The 23,178-nt window shown below is 50.9% G+C and overlaps 1 protein-coding gene and 1 non-coding gene across 6 annotated transcripts in view; one reads left to right on the top strand and one right to left on the bottom strand.

Annotated features, from left to right (window-relative positions):
• Positions 1-926: 926 nt before the first annotated feature.
• The window catches only part of PCSK6 (proprotein convertase subtilisin/kexin type 6), a 190,399-nt gene continuing 168,147 nt past the window's right edge, over positions 927-23,178 (top strand). For all 5 annotated transcript variants that reach the window (XM_060005284.1, XM_060005283.1, XM_060005286.1 and 2 more), the window contains exon 1: positions 927-1,326. In XM_060005284.1, coding sequence (XP_059861267.1) covers positions 1,036-1,326 — 291 coding nt within the window. In that variant the 5' untranslated portion in view covers positions 927-1,035. The remainder of the gene's footprint in view (positions 1,327-23,178) is intronic.
• On the bottom strand, positions 13,569-13,641 carry TRNAG-CCC (transfer RNA glycine (anticodon CCC)). The gene has a single exon. It is a non-coding gene; the product is annotated as a tRNA-Gly (tRNA).

Raw genomic sequence — 23,178 nt, 5'->3', positions numbered from 1 at the left:
CACCCCTTGGGAGGAATGGGAGAAGAGATCCTGCCATTCACCTGTTGCAGGTGTGAACATTTCTGCAGCTCTCCAGGTGCACCAAATAAGTCTCTGTTGGATTCTAGGCTGCTCCAGGCAGCCGGGGCCAAGATGATTCCACTTACTTTCCCACTGATTGGTCCCAGGTCAGCGGGAGCTTTTAAGAGTCTACACAGCTAGTGATCACCTACCATGCGGCAGGCTCTGCGCTCATGTAAACATTTATCAACATCCGATTGCAAGGCCAGCGCTCATGTCATGCCCTAAACAGCCCCACGGGGTAGATAGCTACTGTCACCCGCTATCACAGGTGGAGCCCTGTGCTCAGAAAGGACAGCAACTTGCCCAGGATCACACAGCTAGGAACTGGACAGCTCGGGATCCACAGCACCGTCTACCCCGCAGTGGGCTGCAACCTCGGCTGTCCCCCGAGGTTCCTCCCGAAGCCAGCTAATCTGCCAAACGTCTTTGCCCGCCTCACCAAGCCCCTTCCATCAGGCCTAGCTCTGAACGGGCCCTGACCTGTCTTTCCTTGTGGCTTCTTGCCCCAGAATCCAGGACCTAGGGCGAGCCGCTTGTCTCACGCAGGGACGAGCAAGAGCAAGGCCTCGCACGCAGGTCAAAACACCATCAGGCAAATGAGGCCCCCAGGCTGCCCTACCAGAGGGGGGCGCCGGCCCCCAGCCCGCCAGGCTGGGAACGGGACTCACCTGAGACAACCCGGGCCCTCCCGGACGCCAGTGGAACGCGTGTCCCGAGGGTCCCCGAAGTCTGCGGGAAGTTCCAGGCGGGAGCTTCGCCCCGGGCTCGCGAAGGTGGGGTGCGGGCCGCTGAGCGCGGGCCAGGGCGCCGCCGGGCCGCGCGGGCGGGAACGCGCGGCGGCCGTCCCCTCCTCCCTCGCTCCCGCCCGCAGCGGCGGCGGCGGCGCTTCTCCGGCGCGGAGCGGCTTTAAAAGGCGGCACCCCACCCCCTGGCGCACTCGCCGCTCGGGCGCCGAGCGAGCCTGCCGTTGCCATGCCTCCGCGCGCGCCGCCCGCGCCAGGGCCCCGGCCGCCGCCCCGGGCCCCCGCCGCCGCCTGGGACGCGGACACCGACACGGACACGGCCGGCGCCGGCGGGCCCGGGCTCCGGCCGCTCGCGCCGCGCCCCTGGCGCTGGCTGCTGCTGCTCGCGCTGCCCGCCGCCTGCTCCGCGCCGCCGCCGCCGCGCCCCGTCTACACCAACCACTGGGCGGTGCAAGTGCTGGGCGGCCCGGCCGCCGCGGACCGCGTGGCCGCGGCGCACGGCTACCTCAACTTGGGCCAGGTGAGTGCGACCGGCCCGCGCGCCCGAAACTTTCCCGGCCTCCGGCGGGCGCGGCGCGAGGGGCCGCCCTGCAGGGAGTCGCCTGGGAGCGCGGCGCGCGGGGCCCTCGGCGGGGACGCCGGGGCAGGCCCGGCGCTACGGGGTCAGCGCCCCGGGTGCGGGCACCTGCCTAGCCGCGCGAGAGGAGAGCCCGTGGCGGGAGCCGTCCTCCGTGTCCCCCGAGCTTGTCCCGCCGCCGACGCCGGCCTCTCCGCGCCGGGCCCTCTGACCTCGACGGGCCGCGCGGGGCTCAGGAACCTGTGCGCGGGGCTCAGGAACTTGTGCGCGCGCCGGAGGGGCAGGCGGCTGCGGGGGTGACGTGCGCTCCCTAGGTGTCCGCGACTCCCGGAGGGAGGGCGGCTGGTGCCTGCGCCCGGGAGGCGCGGGACCGGGCAGTCGCGTCGAGGGTCGGAGGCTGCGGTCCCGCGTTTGAAACCCCTCCAGGCTTCTGGCGGCGACGGCGGGGGTGGAGGGAGTTGGCTTTGTTTCTGGGCCTCCGCGCGGGGTTCTGATGGTAGTTTTCTGCGGACCAGATGTATGACCTTAGGCAAGTCACTTCCCGTCTTCTCCATCTGTCCGGACAGTGACAGTGCGTACGTGCGCAGTGGTTGCGACGATCCTGTGTTTTCTGGCCGCAGGGCACCTGCCGGGTCTGACCCTGGCCGGGGAGCCAGGCGTCCTCCCGTGGCCTCGCCCTCAGGACTGCTGTCAGTTAGCAAGAGGGGACAAACTCCGGGCACAGAGGGTGCATAACTCCAAAGGACCTCGGTGGCAGGTCCCTTTTTCCAGCTCCAACCCTGCAGGGTGGCAGTGGGGCAGGTTGATCCTGATTTATGGCGGGGGGAGGGGCCGCAGCAGGCTCAAATGTGCGGTCCTACCAGTGGATCTCTCTGTGCAGTGAACAAGTCTCCTACAAACTACACACTTAGAGGATCAAATGGAGTGACAGGGACGCGCGCGCTCATAACTCAAGCCCTACTGCCAAGTGGCGTTAAATTTAGTTTCATCGTTATCCGTGACAGAAGCCAGCAAAGTGTGGTGCGGCCCTAATGTAAATGACATCTCTTTGCATCCTGAGTCTAGTCCAGATGCTGCTAATGTGAGATGTGCCACCTTTGGGAAAAGTGGATTCTACCTGTTTCAGCTGTACTTCACACCACAGGTTAGAGTGTATCTGAAAGAACCCATCACATCCTTTGTATATCTTTTTTTGTTGTATTTTGACCACTCAAGTCTGTCCAAACATCCTGTGATTTAAGATTTGCCTTTGAGTAGCACTGGCTTCAATTCTCCCTGTGGTTCCTAAGTCTCCCTGGTTCACGGTCCAGACTGAAGAAGGGGCTCCTCAGGGTCCATCCGGCGCCTTGCTTGCCCTGTTGGCTTAGGGCCCCAGCTCCTGCTAAACTTGGCTGCTCTGCCCAGATGGTCCAGCAATTTGTCTTCCGCTAGAAGTGACTCTTAAATGGCGTGGTAAATTACAAATTACAAAGTGCCTGGGTTTCTGGCTCTTATAATTAAATGAGCAGAGGGGAACTGAAGTTGAGTGGAGAGCTCCTGGACATTGCAGGAGAGAGGCATCGTGACTCCCCCTCATGACTCCTGTCCTTGGGGATCAGAAATGCCAGTCCCCTGGCCACGCCCGATCTTTGAAACAACTTCTGTCTGACTCACTGAGTTGCTTGTGCATGAAGTCTGCTGTCCTCACTTTGCCTGTGGGAGAGAAGTTTGCTCAAGGGTGTGCACCCCTCCACCCGGGACCTTCTGGGGGAGCGTTTCAGTGTCTCCCCACTTGGTCCAGGGCAGCCAGGGTGGACTGCACACAACGTGGTCGCTCAGCCTGGTGGGCGTGCTTCTGGGGCTGCCACTGGAGGCACTCTCAAACGGAGGGGCTGGTTGGTTTGGGATACGAGCTGTGTCAGGCGAGTGTGTGTGTGTGCGCGCGTCCACGCGCGCTTGCAGTTACTCAAAGAGGGCCTGTTATTCTTTATTCCCAAACCTGCTTTCCTGCCCACCTCCCCCAAGTGCATTGCTAATGTGGAAAAGGCCTGGAGCACTCCACCTTCTGCCTATTCACTAAGAACTCTTTAAAAACCTTATTTGCCTTTTTCAGCCAGGAGAATTTGTGACTCATAAATAAGATGTAGATATTATTAGCTTTGATTTATGGGTGAGTGAACTGCGGTGAAGCATGGGCTGGAAGCTGTTTGTGTTCACACAATAAGAGTGTGTCACCTCCAACAGTTGTGATTCGTCCACTTCGTCTCCTGCTACGTTCTCTGGTCCCGGGTCTCCTTTGGGCGACTCTTTCCCCCAACCCTTCATGGGCAGTTAGTGTTATGCCCGGTACCTGCCCTGACTCTTTTTCTCCCAAGTCTTTGCTGCGCTCAAGTTCTGGCTTGATTGCTTTACTTTCTTTCTTTCATACAACTGATAACCTGATTCTGTTTATTTTATGTGGTGCAAAGGTAAATTAGACCAATGGTTTTTCATCTTTCTTGAATCGTGGGTCCTTTTCAGAGTCTGATAAAGGCTCTGGATCCGCTCCATTTAAAAATATGCATCATCAGGAACAAGACAAATGAGCCTCTTTTGGCCCCGGGGGCCCCAGATAATGCAACACAATTTACAAAAAAAGGAATAAAAATTGGGAAGAGTCAAATGTCACTCTTGACAGATGACAAAATTAGCCACAAGGATAATCCGAGAGAACCTGGAGACCAACTAATGAGAGAGTTGAGTGGGTGCTTGATCAACAGGAGCTGCCCGACAGTGGCCACAGCTGCAAAGATAAGAGGAATTATAATTCCCTGCAGCATAGGCACTGTTAGAGACTTAGGAATAAATCTTAGAGTAGCGCGAGACTTGCGTGGAGAAGATTACAAAACATTTAAAGAAGCATTAGGAGAAAGAAGGCCTGAATGATGGAGAGACAGATTATGTTCTTGATGGGAGGGCTGACTGTCACAGGTCCCCTGAATTAACGTGTAAATTGAGTGTCATCTAGTTGTGATACCGATAGGTTTTGTTTTCTTTTTAAGCCAGGTATGAGCTATTTATTTATTTTTGATTTTGACAATTTGGGAATTTTTATCTTTTAATAGTGGAATTTGACATATTGACATTTACTGTTCAAACCATGTGGTATTCATTTTTTTTAACAAAGTATTTTTTTAATTAAAAAATTATTTTAACATCTTTATTGGAGTATAATTGCTTTACAATGATGTGTTAGTTTTCTGCTTTGTAACAAAGTGAATCAGCTATACATATACATATATCCCCATATCTTCTCCCTCTTGCATCTCCCTGCCATCCTTCCTATCCCACACCTCTAGGGGTCACAAAGCACCGAGCTGATCTCCCTGTGCTATGCGGCTGCTTCCCACTAGCTATCTGTTTTACATTTGGTAGTATATATATGTCCATGCCACTCTCTCACTTCGTCCCAGCTTACCCTTCCCCCTCCCCGTGTCCTCAAGTCCATTTTCTATGTCTGCATCTTTGTTCCTGTCCTGTCCCTAGGTTCATCAGAACCATCTTCTGTTTTAGATTCCATATATATGTGTTAGCATCTGGTATTTGTTTTTCTCTTTCTGACTTATTTCACTATGTATGACAGATTCTAGGTCCATCCACCTCACTACAAATAACTCAATTTCATTTCTTTTTATGGCTGAGTAATATTCCATTGTATATATGTGCCACATCTTTTTTCTCCATTCATCTGAAGATATATAGATTGCCAACAAACACATGAAAGGATGCTCAACGTCACTAATCATTAGAGAAATGCAAATCAAAACTGCAATGAGGTATCACCTCACACCAGTCAGAAGGCCATCATCAAAAAATCTGCAAACAATAAATGCTGGAGAGGGTGTGGAGAAAAGGGAACCCTCTTGCACTGTTGGTGGGAATGTAAATTGATACAGCTACTATGGAGAACAGTATGGAGGTTCCTTAAAAAACTAAAAATAGAACTACCGTATGACCCAGCAATCCCACTACTGGGCATATACCCTGAGAAAACCATAATTCAAAAAGAATCATGTACCACAATGCTCACTGCAGCTCTGCTTCCGATAGCCAGGACATGGAAGCAACCTAAGTGCTGATAGGTTTTGATATGGAGTATGAAATCACACAAAGGAAGAGTAGGGTCTTGGAATACCAGAGACAACTCTGAGAAGGGAGATGGGCAGCGTCTCTGCCACTATAAGCCTTGGTGATCACAGCAGCTCCGCCTTGGCCCAGTGATGGTCTGGTCCATTGGTGGAGTTGACTCCAACCCAGGCATATGTGGGAGCTTGTATGTAAGCAGAAGAGGCTCATGTGGATGGGAAGTCTGGGCAGTTCAGTAAACGGCGCTGAGAGGGCCGACTCTGCAGGGAAGGGCAGCCAGACCCTCACCTCACACTCCATAACAACAGACTCCAGATGGAATGAGAGCCTGAATGTGTAACTGCCATGGAAGGCCTTTATGACATAGGGAAAGGAAAGGATTCCTTTTTTAAAAAAAAACTTATTTTACTGAATTATAGTTGATTTTCAGTGTTGTGTTAATTTCTGCTCTACAGCAGAGTGATTCACTTATATATACATTCTTTTTCATACTCTTTTCCCTTACGGTTTATCCCAGGAGATTGGTTATAGTTCACTGTGCTATACAGCAAGACCTTGTCGTTTATCCATCCTATGTATAATCGTTTGCCTCTGCTAACCCCAAACTCCCAATCCATCCCTCCCCCACCTCCCGCCTCCTTGGCAACCACCAGTCTGTTTTCTATGTCTGTGAGTCTGTTTCTGTTTCGTAGATAAGTTCATTTGTGTCATATTTTAGATTCTACATATAAGTGATATCGTATGGTATTTGTCTTTCTCTTTCTGACTTACTTAGTATGATAATCTCTAGGTCCATCCCTGTTGCTGCAAACGGCATTACTTCATTCTTGTTTTATGGCCGAATAATATTCCATTGTATATATGTACCACATCTTCTTTATCCATTCTTTTGTTGATGGACATTTAGGTTGTTTCTGTGTCTTGGCTATTGTGAATAGTGCTGCTACGAATATAGGGGTGCATGTATCTTTTTGAATTAGAGTTTTGTCCAGATGAATGCCCAGGAGTGGGATTGCTGGATCATATGGTAGTTCTATTTTTAGTTTTTTGAGGAACCTCCATACTGTTCTCCATACTGGCTGTACCAATTTACATTCCCACCAACAGCGTAGGAGGGTTGAGAAAGGAAAAGATTTCTTAAACAAGATGCAAAAAGATCAAATAAAAAAGGGAAGAGATTGATCCATTAAAAGTTCTGTATAATAAAGGCTTCATAACAGTTGAAAAGCAAATAAGAGAGTAGGAAAAGTATTTATAACATATAACAGATTAATGCGTAGATTATTTAAAAAGTTATAAATCAATAAGAAAAAGGATAAATGCCAGGTAGAAAAATGGAGAGGCATGTGAGTAGGGAATTGAATGAAAAGGAAACCCCGATGAGAAAAGATGCCCAGCCTCCCCGGGAGCTGTTGGGGCAATGCACCTTCAGGCAGTAATCCCATTTCACACCTATCTGATTGGCAGACTGGGAACGTGTTAGTATGAAGTGTTGCCAAGGCTGTAGAGGAGCTGGAACTTTCAGATGCTGCTGACAGAGTGGAAATGGGGACAACTACTTGGAGAGTAATCTGGGGTCAGGTCACATCAGCAAGTCCACATCTCAGCTTTGTCATAAGAAACTCTTGCACAGGTGCACCGGGAGACTTGTACCAGAATGAACGCAGGGGCATTTTTAAACGAAGGGAAACACAACCTAAATATCCATCAGCAGAAGAATGGAGAGACATATCGAAATAGCCACACCATGGGGTACTCAACAATACTTAGAAATGAGTGAGCTAGGCATGTATCTACACAGATAAATGTCAGAAATAATGTTGAGTGAAAGAGGCAAGTTGCCGATGTACAATGTAATAGTATTTATGTAAACTTAAAAAAACACTGAGCCATTCTGTAATATTTATGAATGTTTACACATGTAGTAAAAGTATAGAAGCTTGGGCTGGAAGGATCCACAGCAAATTCTAGTTAGTAGTAGAATTTCAAACTTCATCTGCAGTGTTCTAATTCTTAATGCACTTTGTAGACATATATGTAATATGTGCACTTGTAGGGACTTCCCTGGTGGCACACTGGTTAAAAATCTGTCTGCCAACGTGAGGGACAAGGGTTGGAGCCCTGGTCTGGGGGGATCCCACGTGCCACGGAGCAGCTGGGCCTGAGGGTCACGGCTGCTGAGCCTGTGCTCTGGAGCCCGCAAGCCACAACTGCTGAGCCCACGTTCCACAACTGCTGGGGCCCGCGTGCCTGGAGCCCGCGCTCCGTAACAGGAGAGGCCGCTGTGGTGAGAGGTCCACACACTGCAGCAAGGAGTGGCCCCCGCTCGCTGCAACTGGAGAGGGCCCGCACATAGCAAAGGAGACCCAGCGCAGCCATAATAAATAAATAAATAAATAAATAAATAAATAAATAAATACACACACACACAGTTGTATACAGACATCCATAAGTACATGCATATATACATGTGCATATTTATACGGGTATACACGTACACCTACACATGTGCACGTACACAGAGATACACATGAAATGTTAAAGGGGGGAAAGAAAAGAAAAATGCACATCATACACACATACCGCTGTCTGTGTTCCTGGGCCACCTGTGGGCATACAGGTAGCTGTGGGCCCAGCATGAGAAGCCCGTGCTTTACACTCCCCAGGCTGGGCTGATCCACTTGTCAAGGAAATGGTGACCTAGGGAAACAATGCCTGGCTGCAGCTCACGGGGCTGTTGGGAAAGAGCTGGACCCAGAGCCCAGGAACCCTGCTGCTGGCCACTGCCTTCTCCCTCTGCCAGGCTTCTTTCTCCCTCAGGTCAGTTTGTGGCAGAGGTGGCCTCACTCCAACCTACATCGTTACCTTTGACACTAATGACTCTGAGAAAAGACAAGTTGTTTATTCACGTGAAGAGAAAGGCAACAAGCCATTTGCACAAACCAAATCACAGCAGCTCAACGTCTGCAGCTCTTAGAAGTGATGTTTACTTTTAAGGTGGCGCTGAGGCACCACGCTTGCCCTTACGTTTCTGCTTTGCCTGGGGAATTGACTAATTTGTTGGTTCTGAGTCTGAACATAAAACGGTAGGCTGGCTGTCAGGGCCCTAAAAGATCTAAGAGCCTTCAATGATTTTGAACTTGCCTTAAATAGTTGTACTTAAAATAGCTGCTGAGTGGAGCATACCTGGCTCAGAATTTCAGGTGGGCCTTTGTCATTCACTTGTCAACAGAGGAAAATTGTCATGCTGTGGATGGCTTGTTCCTACAACTGAAAACAAGCTGAAGCTTTAGCTGGGTGTTAAAATAATGAGCCAGAACTTGTTCCAGGGAGTGTTGGGAGGGGCAAGGGGAAGCCCTGCAGCTTCCCCAGTCACCTGCAGCATAGTTCTCTGGTATTGATTTTCGGCTGGAGGCTGTCTTTTATGCTCTGAACCAGGAGCCATGCTGGTGGCTGGCCTGCAAATGGCAAGGGAGAGGTTCTGGTGTGAGCTGGGGCTGGGGGTACAAACAAAATTGGGATTGTGAAGCTTGTGTAGTATCCCACCTTCCCATTTGCTATCTTTATTCGGATGGTAATGGATCAAAGTGGACAGGGTTTTATTTGATGGGGGTGGCGGTGGAGAGATGCGTGCCAGGCTGAGTTGCAGTACATGGAGCCGGGAGAGCTCCCAAGGGCAGCGTCCGAGGGGGACTCAGAACCAGGCCGGGGTGGCTGCCTTGGCTGTCTGGTCCCTTGGGAGGGTTTGAGCTTCTCTAGGCAGAAACCAAGGGTGCAAATGAGAAACACAGCGGCTGATGGGGTGAGAGAGCCAGAGGACTGTCTGGGGCCCCCTCCCTGGTCTTGGGCTTTGCAGGACTGTCCACATCTTGGGGAATACTCCGGGATCCTCGGGGTCTCTGAGTCTCTGCACAGATCTTGCCTCTAAAACGTAGTTCCTCCGGTCTAACCCAGCCCAGCCAGGCGCTGACACCCTCCCCCTGCTCCTCCCATCACCCTGCCCAGGGAGGCCTTCTGACTGCGCTTGTGAGCGCCATCTCCTTTCCAGCCTGGACTGTGGCGTGGCCTCGCACTGACCGGAGGCCCTGGCGTGTGCTTGCGCCTGGCGGGCAATTCCCTGGGAGTGCTGTCGCCCACGGAGCCTCATACCACCCTGCAGGCAGGTGTCAAGGGCCTGTTTTACTGTGAAGAGATCTCAGGTCCAGTTAAGTGTGACTTGCTGCAGGTTATAAACCGGTGACTGACAGGCCAGGGCCCAAAGCCCTCCCATTCGGCTCGCCTGCCCCGTCCTCCCCTCTGGCAGAGGAACCTCACCTCTGTGTCTCAAACGAGGGTGAGCAGTGGACAGACCTGCCAGCCGCTGTCCCTCCTTCCTGCCACCTGCTTATGTGCACGCAGGGTGCTGGAGGTGACGTGTTCCATCCTGAGTAGCTGCGCTGGCTCCTTCTCATCAGCACTGAGACTCACAGTTCTCCACGTGGAGGGAAAAAAACCAACCCCTCCCTAGGATGCCACACACAGTCCCTCAAAGTCTGCACATTCTCCAAGGGACTGATCCTCCTTTGCTGCGAACCTCCTCCTCTATGTGTGTCCCCGTCCACAGGGGGGACCACCGTCCACCGGACGCTCAAGGCCTGGAAGTCACCACTGCTCCCCTGCTCCCGCGCCTCCTGTCCTGTCCATAACCAAGCTTGTCTCTTTGGCCTCCTGGATGGCTCTTAGGTCCCCCCAGCTTCTCCCCGCCACCACCCGGCACAGGCCTGGGCCTCTCACCCGTCCATGCCATGCAGGCCCAGTCCACTGCCTTCTGCTCCGGCCCCGCTGATCCCCTCACTTTGTGCACTTGCTTCCCTTTCAGCTTCCTTGTGCTGTTCTTTCTGCCTAGGATGGCTTTCCCCTGCCCACCTGGTCAGCGCCTCATCCTTCCTGGCCATCTGTGGCCGGACCTGACTTCCCCAGCTCTGCAGATGTGCCCTCTGGGCTCCCAAGCCTCCATCATCCTGACCCTGTCTGCTGGCTTGTGTGTTTCTGCCACTGGGCTCTGGACTTTGTGGTGCCTCAGTCCACATCGGCTCTCTGGTTGCCCTCTGAGATGAGGTCCGATTCTGCCGCTTCTCTGATGGCAGAGCCGTCTTCCCAGGGCAGCCTGGGCCCAGCAGACACGCCCTCATTTATTCAGCCAGTGTTTGTTATGTGCACGTGTGCGGGTGCTGGGCCCTCAGAGATAAGGAAAACATGGCCCCTGCCCTGTGAGAGCCTTTCAGTGGAGGGCAGGATGTGAGCATTTTGACCGAGCAAGGTCAGGCTCCTCTCGGTGTCTGGACTGAACCATCTCCACCCACACCTTTTATCTTAATCCCTTGCTTCTCAGAGTCACGCTCAGCCGGCAGCTCCCGCCTCTGCGAGGATGCATGGGGAGGAGCCGGCCCGTGATGCTCTAGTTTGCTCCTAGGTCTGGTGGGCTACACACTGTGGCCCAGCCGTGCCCTGGAGCCCACCGTAGATTCTTCAGATCCCAAGGGTCGCATCATCCTGCTGAGTCCTGGGTCTTCCTGAGGTCCGGTGCCTCTGCTTTAGGAAATTTTGAAGACCCGGCAGCAGGCATAAGGCCCTCGGTCCAGTGCTGCGCAGAACGGGGATGAATAGCCGTCAGCTGTCGGGAGGGAGCCTCACGCTCCACAGGATGGGATGGGATCAGCAGCTCAGTTCCCATGGTAACCAGCCCATCAATGCCCTCAGTGTCAAGTCGATGGCACCGTGGAGAAGAAGAAACAGTCTCATTGTCTCCCCCTTGGCCGCTTGGGCACAAACCAGCCGTGCTCCACAGGGCTGGACAGCCATGGGCCACCGTGGGGCACGATCCAGCCAGAAAGGGGCCGTGGGGCTTCAGCTTCCTAACCCTTCCTGGGGCCTCATAAATTCCTACCGCTGGCCAGCATCTGTCACTTACAGAGTCCTTGTTGGGTGACTGTCTTCTCAGTGGGAAGAAACGGCCCATCCACCATGGGGGTGGATAAACTCTGTCCAGTGTCTCGGTCGGGTGCTCGAAAGGGACCTCGGTGTCCAGACCTCCCCTTTTTGTTTGTGCAGCGGTTCTCAGAGATGACCTCCTGTGTTTACTTGACCAGAACCTCGTTGCCCCCTCAAGGCCCCAGCCCAACCCGGGGTCTTTGTCAGACTGCCTGGGGTGGACAGTCTGGGCAGGAGGGGGTGAGGGGGAGGGCAGGCTGGCCTGCTCATCAGATAAGGGCCTGGAGTCCCCTGGCCTGGAGGAGGCGAGGCTGTTCCTCTGCTCACCCGCCCTCACCCTGTCCTCCAAGCCAGAAACCAGGGCATCGCTGAGTTTCCCTCCTCCGCTGGTGCCTGTCTGCTGGCTGCAGCTCCTTCTCTCTGCCTCCTGGTCTCGCCTGCAGCCCTTTCCCTGCCTCTGACAGTGCCTGGGTTACTGCCTCACTGCTCTCTAGGCCGTTCCCCACCTCGTGCTGTCGTTTCCCTGCTTTGAAACCCACAGAGGCTCCTCCACAGCAAAGCCTGACAGGCTCAGCCCTTGGGGAGCGAGCTGTCCCCCTGTCCCTGCCTCTCCATCCTCCACACAGAACCCCTCACAGTTGCCAGATGCTCCAGCCGGTCCAGACCTCTGCTATGCTGGAAATGTTCCATGTGCCTTTTCTTTCTTTTGCACCTGCTATTTGGGGGCAGCTTTTTTAACCTGGGTGCCCATTCCCATGTGGTCCACTTGGAGAACCTGCTCTTCTTCAGGATTAGCTGAAGTACTGTTTCCTGACCTGTCTGCTGCCCAGCAGGGCTGAGCTCTGGCTCCCAGGCTCCAGGGCCACGGCCTGCGAGGGTGTCTGTCTCCCCACCAGACCGCAGCCCCTTGTGGTCAGCGTCTTTGTTCTTTTTGTTTGCTCATGCCCCGGCCCCGCCCTCAGCTCCCACACCACCTCCCAGAAGCACCTGATGACTGTGTTTTCCTTAGAAGGGGGTCACTTGGTCACTGGGTTCCAGGACCCCCATCACCACTGCCGCCGGCCAGCCCCTGCGCTGTTCTTACTGTTCACCAAGCACTGCTCTGATCATCACCCCAGAGCCCTATTACCCCGTTACACAGAGGAGCAGACTGAGGCACCAAGCAGCTGAGTAACTCCCTAAGGCTCAGTCCAGGTCAGAGCAAGGCTTTCCACAGGGGCGCCTTCGATTCCAGCGTCCACGTCAGGAAAGGCTGCAGAGAGCAGGTGGCAGCGGGGCTGGCCAGGGAGCTGGAGTCGGGGTCTTGTAACTGGTAAGGCAGAGGGTGCAGTCCAGGCAGAGGGAAGGCTGAGACACAGGGGTGCCCTGGGAAGGTACCTGCACTCTCCCAGCGAGGCAGAGGGCTCGGCTGTACCTTCGGACCCTCCCTTCTTATCAGGCCTCTGGCCCCGGGCTTCACTTCAAAGGCTTATCTATGCAGCAATGAAGGCAGCCCGGAGCTTTGGAGTCTAAGAGCCTCAGGAGCGGGGAGCTTTCCTTGGATGCCTCACCAGCCTACCGGAGCCGGAGGAGAGTAGAAAACTGTCAAGCAGACACCCAGGAAAAAAACCAGAACTGGAGAGAAGGGGCTTCATGACCCAGGGTTGCACAGAGAGTGGCACAGCCTGGAGGTGAAATGGTCATTACTTGATTTTTCTTTGTATAATACAGAAAGAATACGCGATATAGAAAGTTTGGAAGATATGGAAAAGAGCAAAGAAAACTTAAAAAATCATTTATAATTCTTCCACCCAAAGATAATCACTGTTAACATTTTGGACCGTGTCTTTTCTTTTTTTTTTTTTTTACACTGTGTGAGTGTGTGTTTGTGTGCGCGCATGTATCTGTATATATATCTGTATATACGGATGCACACACTCACACAAATGTCTTAGGCAAATAAGGTTGTACAGTTTTGCAGCTGTACTTCCCAGGTCTATAACGGTTCTGTGGTACAATTTTTTAAAAATATTTATTTATTTATTTAGGCTGCGCCAGGTCTTGGTTGCGGTGCGCGGGATCTTTAGTTGTGGCATGTGAACTCTTAGTCACAGCATGCCTGCGGGATCTAGTTCCCTGACCAGGGATCGAACCCGGGCCCCCTGCATTGGGAGTGCAGAGTCTTACCCACTGGACCACCAGGGAAGTCCCTGTGGTGCAATTTTTAATGACTGCTCAGTGCATCATTTAGTGGCTGGCCCGTAACTTACCTAATCTTTCCCCTGACATTTAGGTCAGTGGATTCTTTGTGAGTCCTCAGGAAGGTGGATATTGCTGCTGGTCTGGAATGCCAGCACCGGGTAAGGAGGTGGATGGGTTCCGTCCCTGCCCGGTTGCCTGCTGCCAGGCCTCACAGCCCTGGTTCCCACGCCCGTCACTTTCCCCGTCTCCCCACCCTGATAACTTGTGCTTAGTTCAACTCATAAGGATTGTATGCAGTACTTTTTCCTTATTTTATAAAGTTACACATGTATTATAAATATTCTCCCGTCATAAAGATTCAAACGGTGCAGATGTATAAAGAAGAAAAACCCCAAATCTCCTTCCTCCCCTCATCCCATCCTCAACTTAACCTTCCCCCCAGACGCCACCACTGTCCACACGTTAGTATCTGTGTGTCCTGTTTCACAAACACATTGGCACACTTACATGGAGAGTTTAGGGGGTTATTTTTCACGTAAACGGGATTGTGCCAAACATGTTTTTCTGCACCTAGCTTTTCTTAGCCTAACAATACATCTGGGAAAGCTTTCTACGCAAGTACACAGAGATCTACCTCATTCTTTTGAAACAGTTTAAAGCTATTGTATTGAAGCAACATATTTGGTTTACAGCATTGACTTAATGTTATTTGATTTGCCTCCAGGTTTTTGGGGGTTTTCTGGGGGATATTATAAACAACATTGCAGTGACCATCTTTATTCATCCTCTCTGTGCACATGTATGAGAATTTCCGTAAGATACATAATAGCAAAAACAAGTAGTAGTTAGAGTAGTGAATAACGATTACAGACACCTACTGGCCCTTATGTGCTTTCCTGGAATTGACTCGTTTAATCTTCTTAGAAACCCTGTGAAGTAAGTACTGTCATTATCCCCATTTTACAGATGAGGAAACCAAGGCACAGAAAGGTTAAGTAACTTGCCCATGGTTGCAGAGCTTGTAAGTGCCAGAGCCACGATTTGAACTGATATGGTCTGGCTCCAGAGACTGGGGAACTGCTGAGGCAAAGCTGTTTTCAGCATGGGGGCGGGGGGGGGGGGGGCGTCGGTCCAGGCAGGTGGCTCCGAGTGGCACTGCCCCCAGAAGTGTGTGGAGGCCAGGCCCTCAGCGGTCCTGTGGGGAGGTCATCAATGCCCGAATTTCTAGTTCTTACAGGTGAAAATGAGCTCTCGTGGTTGTTTTGCCTTTTTCTGATTACTGTTAAATACTTCTTCATAAAGTTATTCATCACTTTAGTTCTTCTCTGAATGTCTTATCTTCTTTGCCCATTTTTCAGTTGGGTTATTTCCCTTTTCTCCTGATGGTCCAGTCGCTGTATTGTGGATATGAATCTCCTGTCTGTAAATAGACTCTCCCGTCTGTCACTTTTCTTTGAACGTTGTTCAGAGGGTGTTTGCTGCTTGTTTTCGGAAGTAAAATCCGCAGTTCCCTTTGTTTGCAGGGCTTTGGGCTGGTCACTTGATGTAACTCAGAGTGAACAAGACAGGGTCCCTACCCACAGCAGAAAAGAACTTAAGTAACCGTTGCAAGAGGAATACTGGAAATAATACAGGGGTGAAGTCCACATGCTTTAGGATGATAGGAGAGCGGGGCTGATTTTCACCTGGGAGGTTCAAGGGTGGCTTTGTGACCAGTGGCCTTTGAACCAGACCTGGAAGGGTCCATGGGTTGTCATAGGCAAAGGAGAAGCGGGGAGCAGGTGGGCCATGCGTGGGAGCATTAATCTGCGTCCCGTTGGGAAGCAAGCCAGCTCAACGGCTCAGGCAGAGGCACATTTACAGCGGGGCTGCTTCTAGACGTGTGAGCGGCGTGACAGAAACCAGCCAAGGCTGTTGGCCAGCGCGGAGGGGGAGCTGCTACCCACCTCGGGCTGAGGGGACAGAGGGAGGAAACAGGGTCAGCAGAGCCTGTGAGACCTGGGGTGGTGAGGATGCAGCCTCCTGGCACCTCCCACTGGCTCAGCCCTCAGGGGGTGTGTTGTCAGGAGGGGTGCAGGGCAGGGCGGAGAGGAGAATACCAAGAGAAGGAGCAAAGTCCTGGGTACGATGTCATCAGAGGGCAGAGGAGTTCACTTGCTGCTGCTTTTATTCAGCAGGCATTTATCGGGTGCTGGCATGAAGCCTGGCACCATGCAAAGGACTGAGCGGGTAGAGGTGTATCCGGCTGGCGTTGCCCCTGGGGACGGGGCCTCGGCGCCACCATTAACTCTCCGAGTGTCCTCTTGGCGGGTACGGCAGAGGTATGTGGTTGCAGCCCTGCTAGACCCCACGTACCTGGATCTATGCCTCCTTGTTCCAGTCGGGGTTTATTTAGGTATGTCTGGCTGAAGACAGATTTTAACACGGAAAAATAAGTCCATTTGTGGCCACTAGGCACTCGGTCTAACACACGTCTTGATCTTCTGCTGTTTTCCTAAACGTAAACAAACAAAAATATCCGTATTTGGGTTCCTCTTGATAAAGCCCAATTTCTGTGAAAAGAAAAGAAACCTTATTTCTGTTCTGCTATCAAAGTAGCCGTTCATGGACTTCCTTGGCAGTGCAGTGGTTAAGAATCCACCTGCCTATGCAGGGGACACGGGTTTGAGCCCTGGTCCGGGAAGATCCCACATGCCGCGGAGCAACTAAGCCCCTCTGCACAACTACTGAGCCCACGTGCCACAACGACTGAAGCCCGGGCACTTAGAGCCTGTGCTCTTCAACAAGAGAAGTCACTGCAGTGAGAAGCCTGTGTGCCGCAATGAAGAGTAGCCCCCGCGCGCCACAACTAGAGAAAGCCTGCTTGCAGCAACGAAGACCCAACGCAGCCATAAATAAATAGATAGTTAGATAGTAGTCGTTCATGCCTGAGATCTTAGGCACGTCTCAATTTCTCTTTTGCAGGAATATGAAATTATTAGCTGCAGACAAGCAGCGGGATTTGTTTCAGTAGCTTAAACAAATTTATATACCACAACTTTGTCAATTCCATGCCCTCACACCCCTCCATTCAAGTTCAAGATGCAAAAACCCATTTGTAGGAAAGGAAGCTTTCTGTTCCCAGAGTTTCGTGTCCTTGTATAAAATGAACTTTCTGGTACTTTCTAGGTCTTTTTTTTTTTTGGTTTGCTTTCTCAAGGAACATGGTTTTCTACCTTCCTGTGATATATGGCCACAGCAGGAACATCCTAAAACCAAATTGTTACTTCTCACACCGAGTAGCCTTGAGATCCAAACAAACCCCAGAGGTAGAGGTGGGTTCGCGAAGTCAGGAAGACCATCTCTGAGGCTCGTGGCCAGGGGCCAGGACTGACCACCCCACGTTATGACAAGCTGTGTCATCCTTACTCCAACTGAGGAAGTGCGTTTCCAAATCCTAACCAGGAGCATCTTTCCACTTTCCAACTTGACTTTTACTTGCAAAGAGCCCTGGATGTGTTTCTGTTTTCTTCTTGTGTCAGAAGTTCGATTGCTACATAGAACCATTAGAAAAGCCTCTCTGCAAGCCAGTTGGTTTGTCTCACTAAAATTTGGTCTTACTTTCCAGCAGTTGGTTCCTTTCCTGAAGTTTGTCACTTGCGGTGCCTTGAGCTGTGCCAACGGCTGTGCCAGCCTGGCCTTGTCTTGGGGCCAGGCAGCCGCTCAGCCTCCTCCCCGGGGTCTCCCCAGCACACTCACCTCCTCGGGGGAGTCTTGAAATGACTCAGCGCCTCCACTGAGACCCCTTTTCTCCCGGCAAAGCCAAGGAAACTTGTTTGCATGCTTGCCACTGCTTTTCTCCCCTTGGTGTTTGTGTTTCGTATGAATCGTGTGGTCAGGCTGCATGCATTAGACTCCAAGTCTCCAGGCAGGGCTGTGTTCCTGCACGCACCCTGGGCACGGAAGAGATGCTCAAAGATTGTTATAGACAATGGATGCAGCCAGGAGGGAAGAGCCATCTTGCTGGAACTGTCCAGTTTGTTCTAAATGACCGCCTTTGTCCTGAGGTCTTTTGGGGGAGTTTTGTTAGCATTGAGCCCAGTTTGATTTCTGCATCAGCCTTTCATAGCAGAAGATGACATGTTGGCCGCTGTGACTAGCCTTCCTGTGGCCAGCAGGAGCGGGTGCCATGGTTTCCCCAGCAGGTCGTGGTGCTTTGCTGAGAGAATCAGACGGACACGTGTTTCCATCCCTCAGAGCAAGACACCAGCCTGCCTGTCCCCCTGCTGGTTTCTCAGCAATCTGGGGGCAAACTCTGTTTGACTTTTTTCCCCCAGAGGCTTATGGAGTTTCCTGGGTTGTTGAGCTTGTGTATCACAATTCCTTAAGTTTCTGAGGTCCACCAGCAGGAGAATGGATAAACCAATGTGATGTATTCCTTCGATGGGCATCTTTATTCAGCAATAAAGAGGAATAGGCAACTGCTTTGTGACAGCGTGGATGAATCTCAGGCTTTGTACAGAGTGAAAGAAGCCTCACACAAGAGAGCCATCTGACTCCATTTCTAGAACAGGCAAAACCAATCTGTGGTGGAATAAACACTAATCTATGGGGTGGGGATTGACTGGGAAGGTAAGGTGCATAGGGAGACTTTCTGGGGGTGATGGCTATGTTCTCTATCTTGATAGGGGCTTGGGGCTATACAGGTACACACGGTTATGAAAACTTAACAGATGTATAACTTAACAATTACTCATTTCCCCATGTGTAAATTTTACTTCAAAAGAAAAAATCTGTAAGCAAGTATTGAACTCCCCATTATGATGTATATTTTGAAGTATTTAGGGGACGTATACCGATACTGCAGTCTACTTTGGAATGCACTGGAAATAAGATGGATTGACAGATGGATAGAAGCATGGATAGATGGAGAGGAATGTGATAGAGTCACTGTAGCGATTGTCAGTGGTGGAGCCAGGGCAGTGGGTATTTGGGTGTTGGCTGTACAGTTCTTTCAACTTTGCTGTTTGTTGAAAATTTTCACAGTAAAATGTTGGGAGAAAAAGATCTTTAGGGTTGTGGTGGGGATAGGACCGATTTGGAAGACATCCCCTGCTGTCCTTGGAGACATATCATAAATCTGTGTGTAGAGATAAGGATGAGAAACCTAGGGATTTCCTGGGGCCAGTGAGGTCATCAGAGAAAGCCCCATGGAATCTGGGTTTGGGGGACGTTTGCTTTGGTAAGGTGTGTTCTGGGGTCACGCCCGCATCTGGAAGGATTACTGTGGCTCCCTGAGCCCTTAACTTGCTTGTTTCCCAGGAGCAGAGCTTCAGCCTGGGGAGAAGCACCCAGTCCACGTAAAAGAGCAGAGTCCTGCTGTTGAAGGACCTTCCTGCAGGTAGATAAGCCTGCAACAGACACCCCTGGCACGGTGGTGCTGGTCTGGGCTGCTGGCCTGCTACTTACCTCCTTGGGCCTGTTCTGCAGTGCTTTTCTAGTTCCAGGATTTGAATTATTGACTTTGTACAGAACTTTCAGCCTCTCTTGAGTCATTGGATTGGAGAGCTGGACTAGCAGCCGTCCTGCGCGGAGTCCTAACGGAGGGCTGTCCTAAGCTGGGATCCTGCCCCTGCCTTGCTCCAGGCTGCCCCAGGCCAGACGCACCAGAGATACTGCCCTCAGGCTCCTCGTCAGAGAATCTCTGCCTGAGAGAGGAAGCTCCCCGTCTGCTGGTAAATTTAGGGCATGTGTGAGAAGGCGGGGTAGGGAGAGTGGAGAAGAATGAAAGCATTATTCTAGGAAGCTTCTTTTATTTATAGATTCTCCTAATTCTATTAAAATGAATGCCGGAGGGTTGTAAAACTTGGAGCACGGTAACATAATAGCCGTGAAAGGATGTTAAGTGAAAATAGAGAACGATGATAAAGTAAGAAGAGTCTTAGTACTGAGAGGAAGATGTGACATTTTTCGGAAGTAAAATCGTCTTAGAGCACACTGTACAGGGAAAGTGAATTAAAATAAGGACTTGGGGGCTTCCCACTTGGTGCAGTGGTTAAGAATCTGCCTGCTAATGCAGGGGACACGGGTTCGAGCCCTGGTCCGGGAAGATCCCACATGCTGCGGAGCAACTAAGCCCATGCGCCACAACTACTGAGCCTGCGCTCTAGAGCCCGCGAGCCACAACTACTGAAGCCCGCGCACCTAGAGCCCGTGCTCCAAAACGAAGAGAAGCCACCACGATGAGAAGCCCGCGCACCACAACTAGAGAAAGCCCACGCGCAGCAACGAAGACCCAATGCAGCCAAAAATAAAATAAATAAATTTATTTTTAAAAAAAAGATAAGAAAATAAGGACTTGGTTAGGATAGAACTTGGAAGGAAACAGAAAATATTTCATAATGAAAAAGAGACAGTGTTAACTGACATTACACTAATTACATTATAGCGACAAATAAAATGTCATCGTTCTAAAAGGAAATAAAACTAATTATATACTTAATGCGTTTTAAGAGGAGTTGGCAAAATAAGATGTGTTAAATATGAGAAATATGTAAACAGCCATAAGTTGCCCGCTTTGTTCTGGCAGCCGGGACAGTGCCTTATCTCCCACATGTAAAACAAGGGATCTTTGATTCCTGACATAACATATTAATGGGACAAAAAACTAAGTAGCCCCTTATATTAGAAAAGCTGGAATCAAACAAATGCTTTTAAATGGATGAATTGATGAATGAATGAAGAGTTTAAAAATACACACTCAAAAGGGAAAACAACAGAACTACCTTCTAAGATAAAAATCTAATGAATGAAGGCATGAAAGAAGGTGCTTCTCTTTACCGCCAGTAACTTAACCTCTTTGTGCTTTTTCTACTGGAGAACGGAAGTTATTGGTGCCCCTGACAGGTGCTTGGAAAAAGCCAGGCCCAAAGTGGACACTTACGCATGTTAATACTAATAATATTATCATCACGGTGATGACTGTTAATACCAAAAGAGGGGAATGACATGTCCTTTCAATGTCAGGCATCGGAGTCAGACTAGGAAGGCACCGTCTGTTTTTCAAGTTGGACTTCAAAGCTAGCAAAAGGTGTCATGGAGAAGATTTCAGACATACTGCTTCTTTTACCTTTCATCTTTTCTTTGGGAAAAGACGAGCTGATGTGAAAAGTTTAGGGTGGGAAAGATAGAAGTTAAGCCAGACCAAGAAAGAGCCAGTGAGCCATGGTTTGGGAAGCCAGGACACCCCAGCCGCAGAGCCTGCCCACCGGCTCCCAGGGAGGCACCTGGCCAGTGGCCGCTCCAGCCAGCCCCACATGGGATGCGCCCTCCTCAGCCGTCCCCCTGCCTGGCAAGCTCAGCCAGACTCATGTCCACCACCAAGGATGCAAAAGAGGACACTCCTGCTTGAAATTAACTAGTTAATGATCCTCTCTGGAGGATGAAAGAAAATTTTAGATTAAGTAAAACTTATTATCAGTTAGCCTGTGTGGGCACCTGGGAGCCAACGCAGAAGCTCAGGAAGGAATAGTTTGTTACCTGGACCCGGCAACCTGGGGCCTGGAGCAGCTCTGTACAACGTGCGTTTGCCTGTTGATTACAACCGACAGGTCTACTTTTACTCCTGACGGAGAAGAGTGTGCCTGGGGATGCTGGATTTTATCCTTTTCCCAAACTGTTTTTAGTCTTGACATCACTCAGGAGGGATTGCACAGAGCACTGACTCTCCTAATTCAATGAGCAAGAGTCGTAATCGGACTTCAGGCACAGGAGGGCAAGAGGTGGTTGTTCTCTCTTCTGCTGCTCTTCTTGTAAGAGCCAAATCTCCCCACAATGGGTGTTTTTCATTTTATCAGGCAATTTTGATCTGGTAGCTCTTGCAGTCAGAGCCAGTGGCCAAAACACAGACTGTAGGATCAGAAGAGCCGGGTTCTAATCCCAGCACTTTGTCTGCAAATTGGTCAGCAGTTGACGAGCCAGTTGACATCTCTGGGTGTCAAGTCATGCATTGATCTATAACGTATGATTGTAATAATCACTTTCTAAATAGCGTTCTCATCTGGCTGTTGTGAGTGTCACGGTGTGGACCTCAACATCTGCATGACTGAAAAGGGATGGTGGTTATTAGTGCAGCTGTGAGTGAGCCCACTGGACCAACAGATGCTCTGTGCAGGCCTCCCGCGTGGACACTGTGACCACCAGCCCAGGGCCCACTCCCATTTACCAGCGCCTGCTGTAGCTTCTCCCCCACATCTTGCCTGGGTTGGTTCCATATTGATTTTGAAGGAGCTGTGGAATGCCGGGTGTTTGAGGCATCCTGGGGTCACAGTCCATCTTGGGGTGTGAGAGCTGAAATATGAAATGATCAGATTGCTACAATTTAATTTAAGCGGTAATCTAAAAGCTCCCCTGCTGAGAGTGGAGCGTGTTCATTCTGCTGAGGGATAAGACAATGTGCCACCAATTTCAGAGCATCGTGGGACAGTAGCTCGGGATGCATTCAGCTGCTAAACAAGAAGGTGGTGCCTGAAACAAAGGCTCACACAGCACGTCCGGAGATGGGCCCTCCAGGGTTGGCGCGGGACCTATCGGTGTCTCCCTCCCCTTCAGGCCTCACGTCCAAGTTCCAGGCAGGAGACAGGGCTGGGGGCAAAAGGTGGAAGGGTGAAGTCTTTCCCTTTTTATTCAGGAAAGGTCACCTTCCCCAGGGACTTGTGCTGACAGCTCTTGGGATAGAACTATGTCCCTGGCTGGCTATGCTGGCTACAAGGGAGTCTGAGAAATCAGGATTTCAGATTCTACAACCTCTACAGAAGAGGCGGGTAGAAGAGAAAGTGTTGGAAATTGAGGTAGTGTCTGCCAGCCATGCATCACAATGGCTGTAGTACGCTTCTAGTGTCTTATGGAGAATCAGGAAGGAGGGCGTCTTGTGTTGTAACAAGAGAGAAACCGCTTCTTAAAGTTGCTCAGAGTAAGCAGCAGTTCAGGGAAGGGCAGGCTCTGACTTAGCTGCTATGGGAACACAGAGAGCACCAAAGAGGCAAGCTGGTCTCAGGACTTGCTCTCCAGCCAGGGAGACACCTGCACCAATAACCAACCAGTAGAATGTGGTAAGTTGGCTGGGAGGAGTGGAAGTGATACTGGAGGACTGGGCAGTGGGGGATCACTTGTACGTTCCAAAGGAAAATACTGAGGAAGACGATGATGATGATGATGATAAGGGTAATGATGGTGAGGATGACGATGGTGATAAGGATGAGGACAGTGACAATGACAAGGATGGTAAACGCTTATTGGGCCAGAAACCGCTCTACATGCTTGATCTCATTTACTCCTTACAGCCACCTCCTTACCACTGTTAAAAGATAAACCAAGGCATATTGAAAATTTTAAGAATTTATTTGAGCAAAAATCGATTTGAATCAGGCAGTGCCAACAGGAAGTGGTTATTAACGCTGTACAGACAGGAGCAAGACTTTTATAGGGGAGACACAGAAGCAGAGCAAGGAAGCGATTTGATAGGCTGTAGCTGCAGCAGTTGCCTTATTTGGGAAAGCCTAG

This window comes from Delphinus delphis, chromosome 2 (assembly GCF_949987515.2).
Source record: "Delphinus delphis chromosome 2, mDelDel1.2, whole genome shotgun sequence".
In the NCBI taxonomy this organism is placed as follows: Eukaryota; Metazoa; Chordata; class Mammalia; order Artiodactyla; family Delphinidae; genus Delphinus; species Delphinus delphis.
Note: the sequence above shows the minus strand (reverse complement) of the source record. Positions and strands in the feature narration are given on the sequence as shown.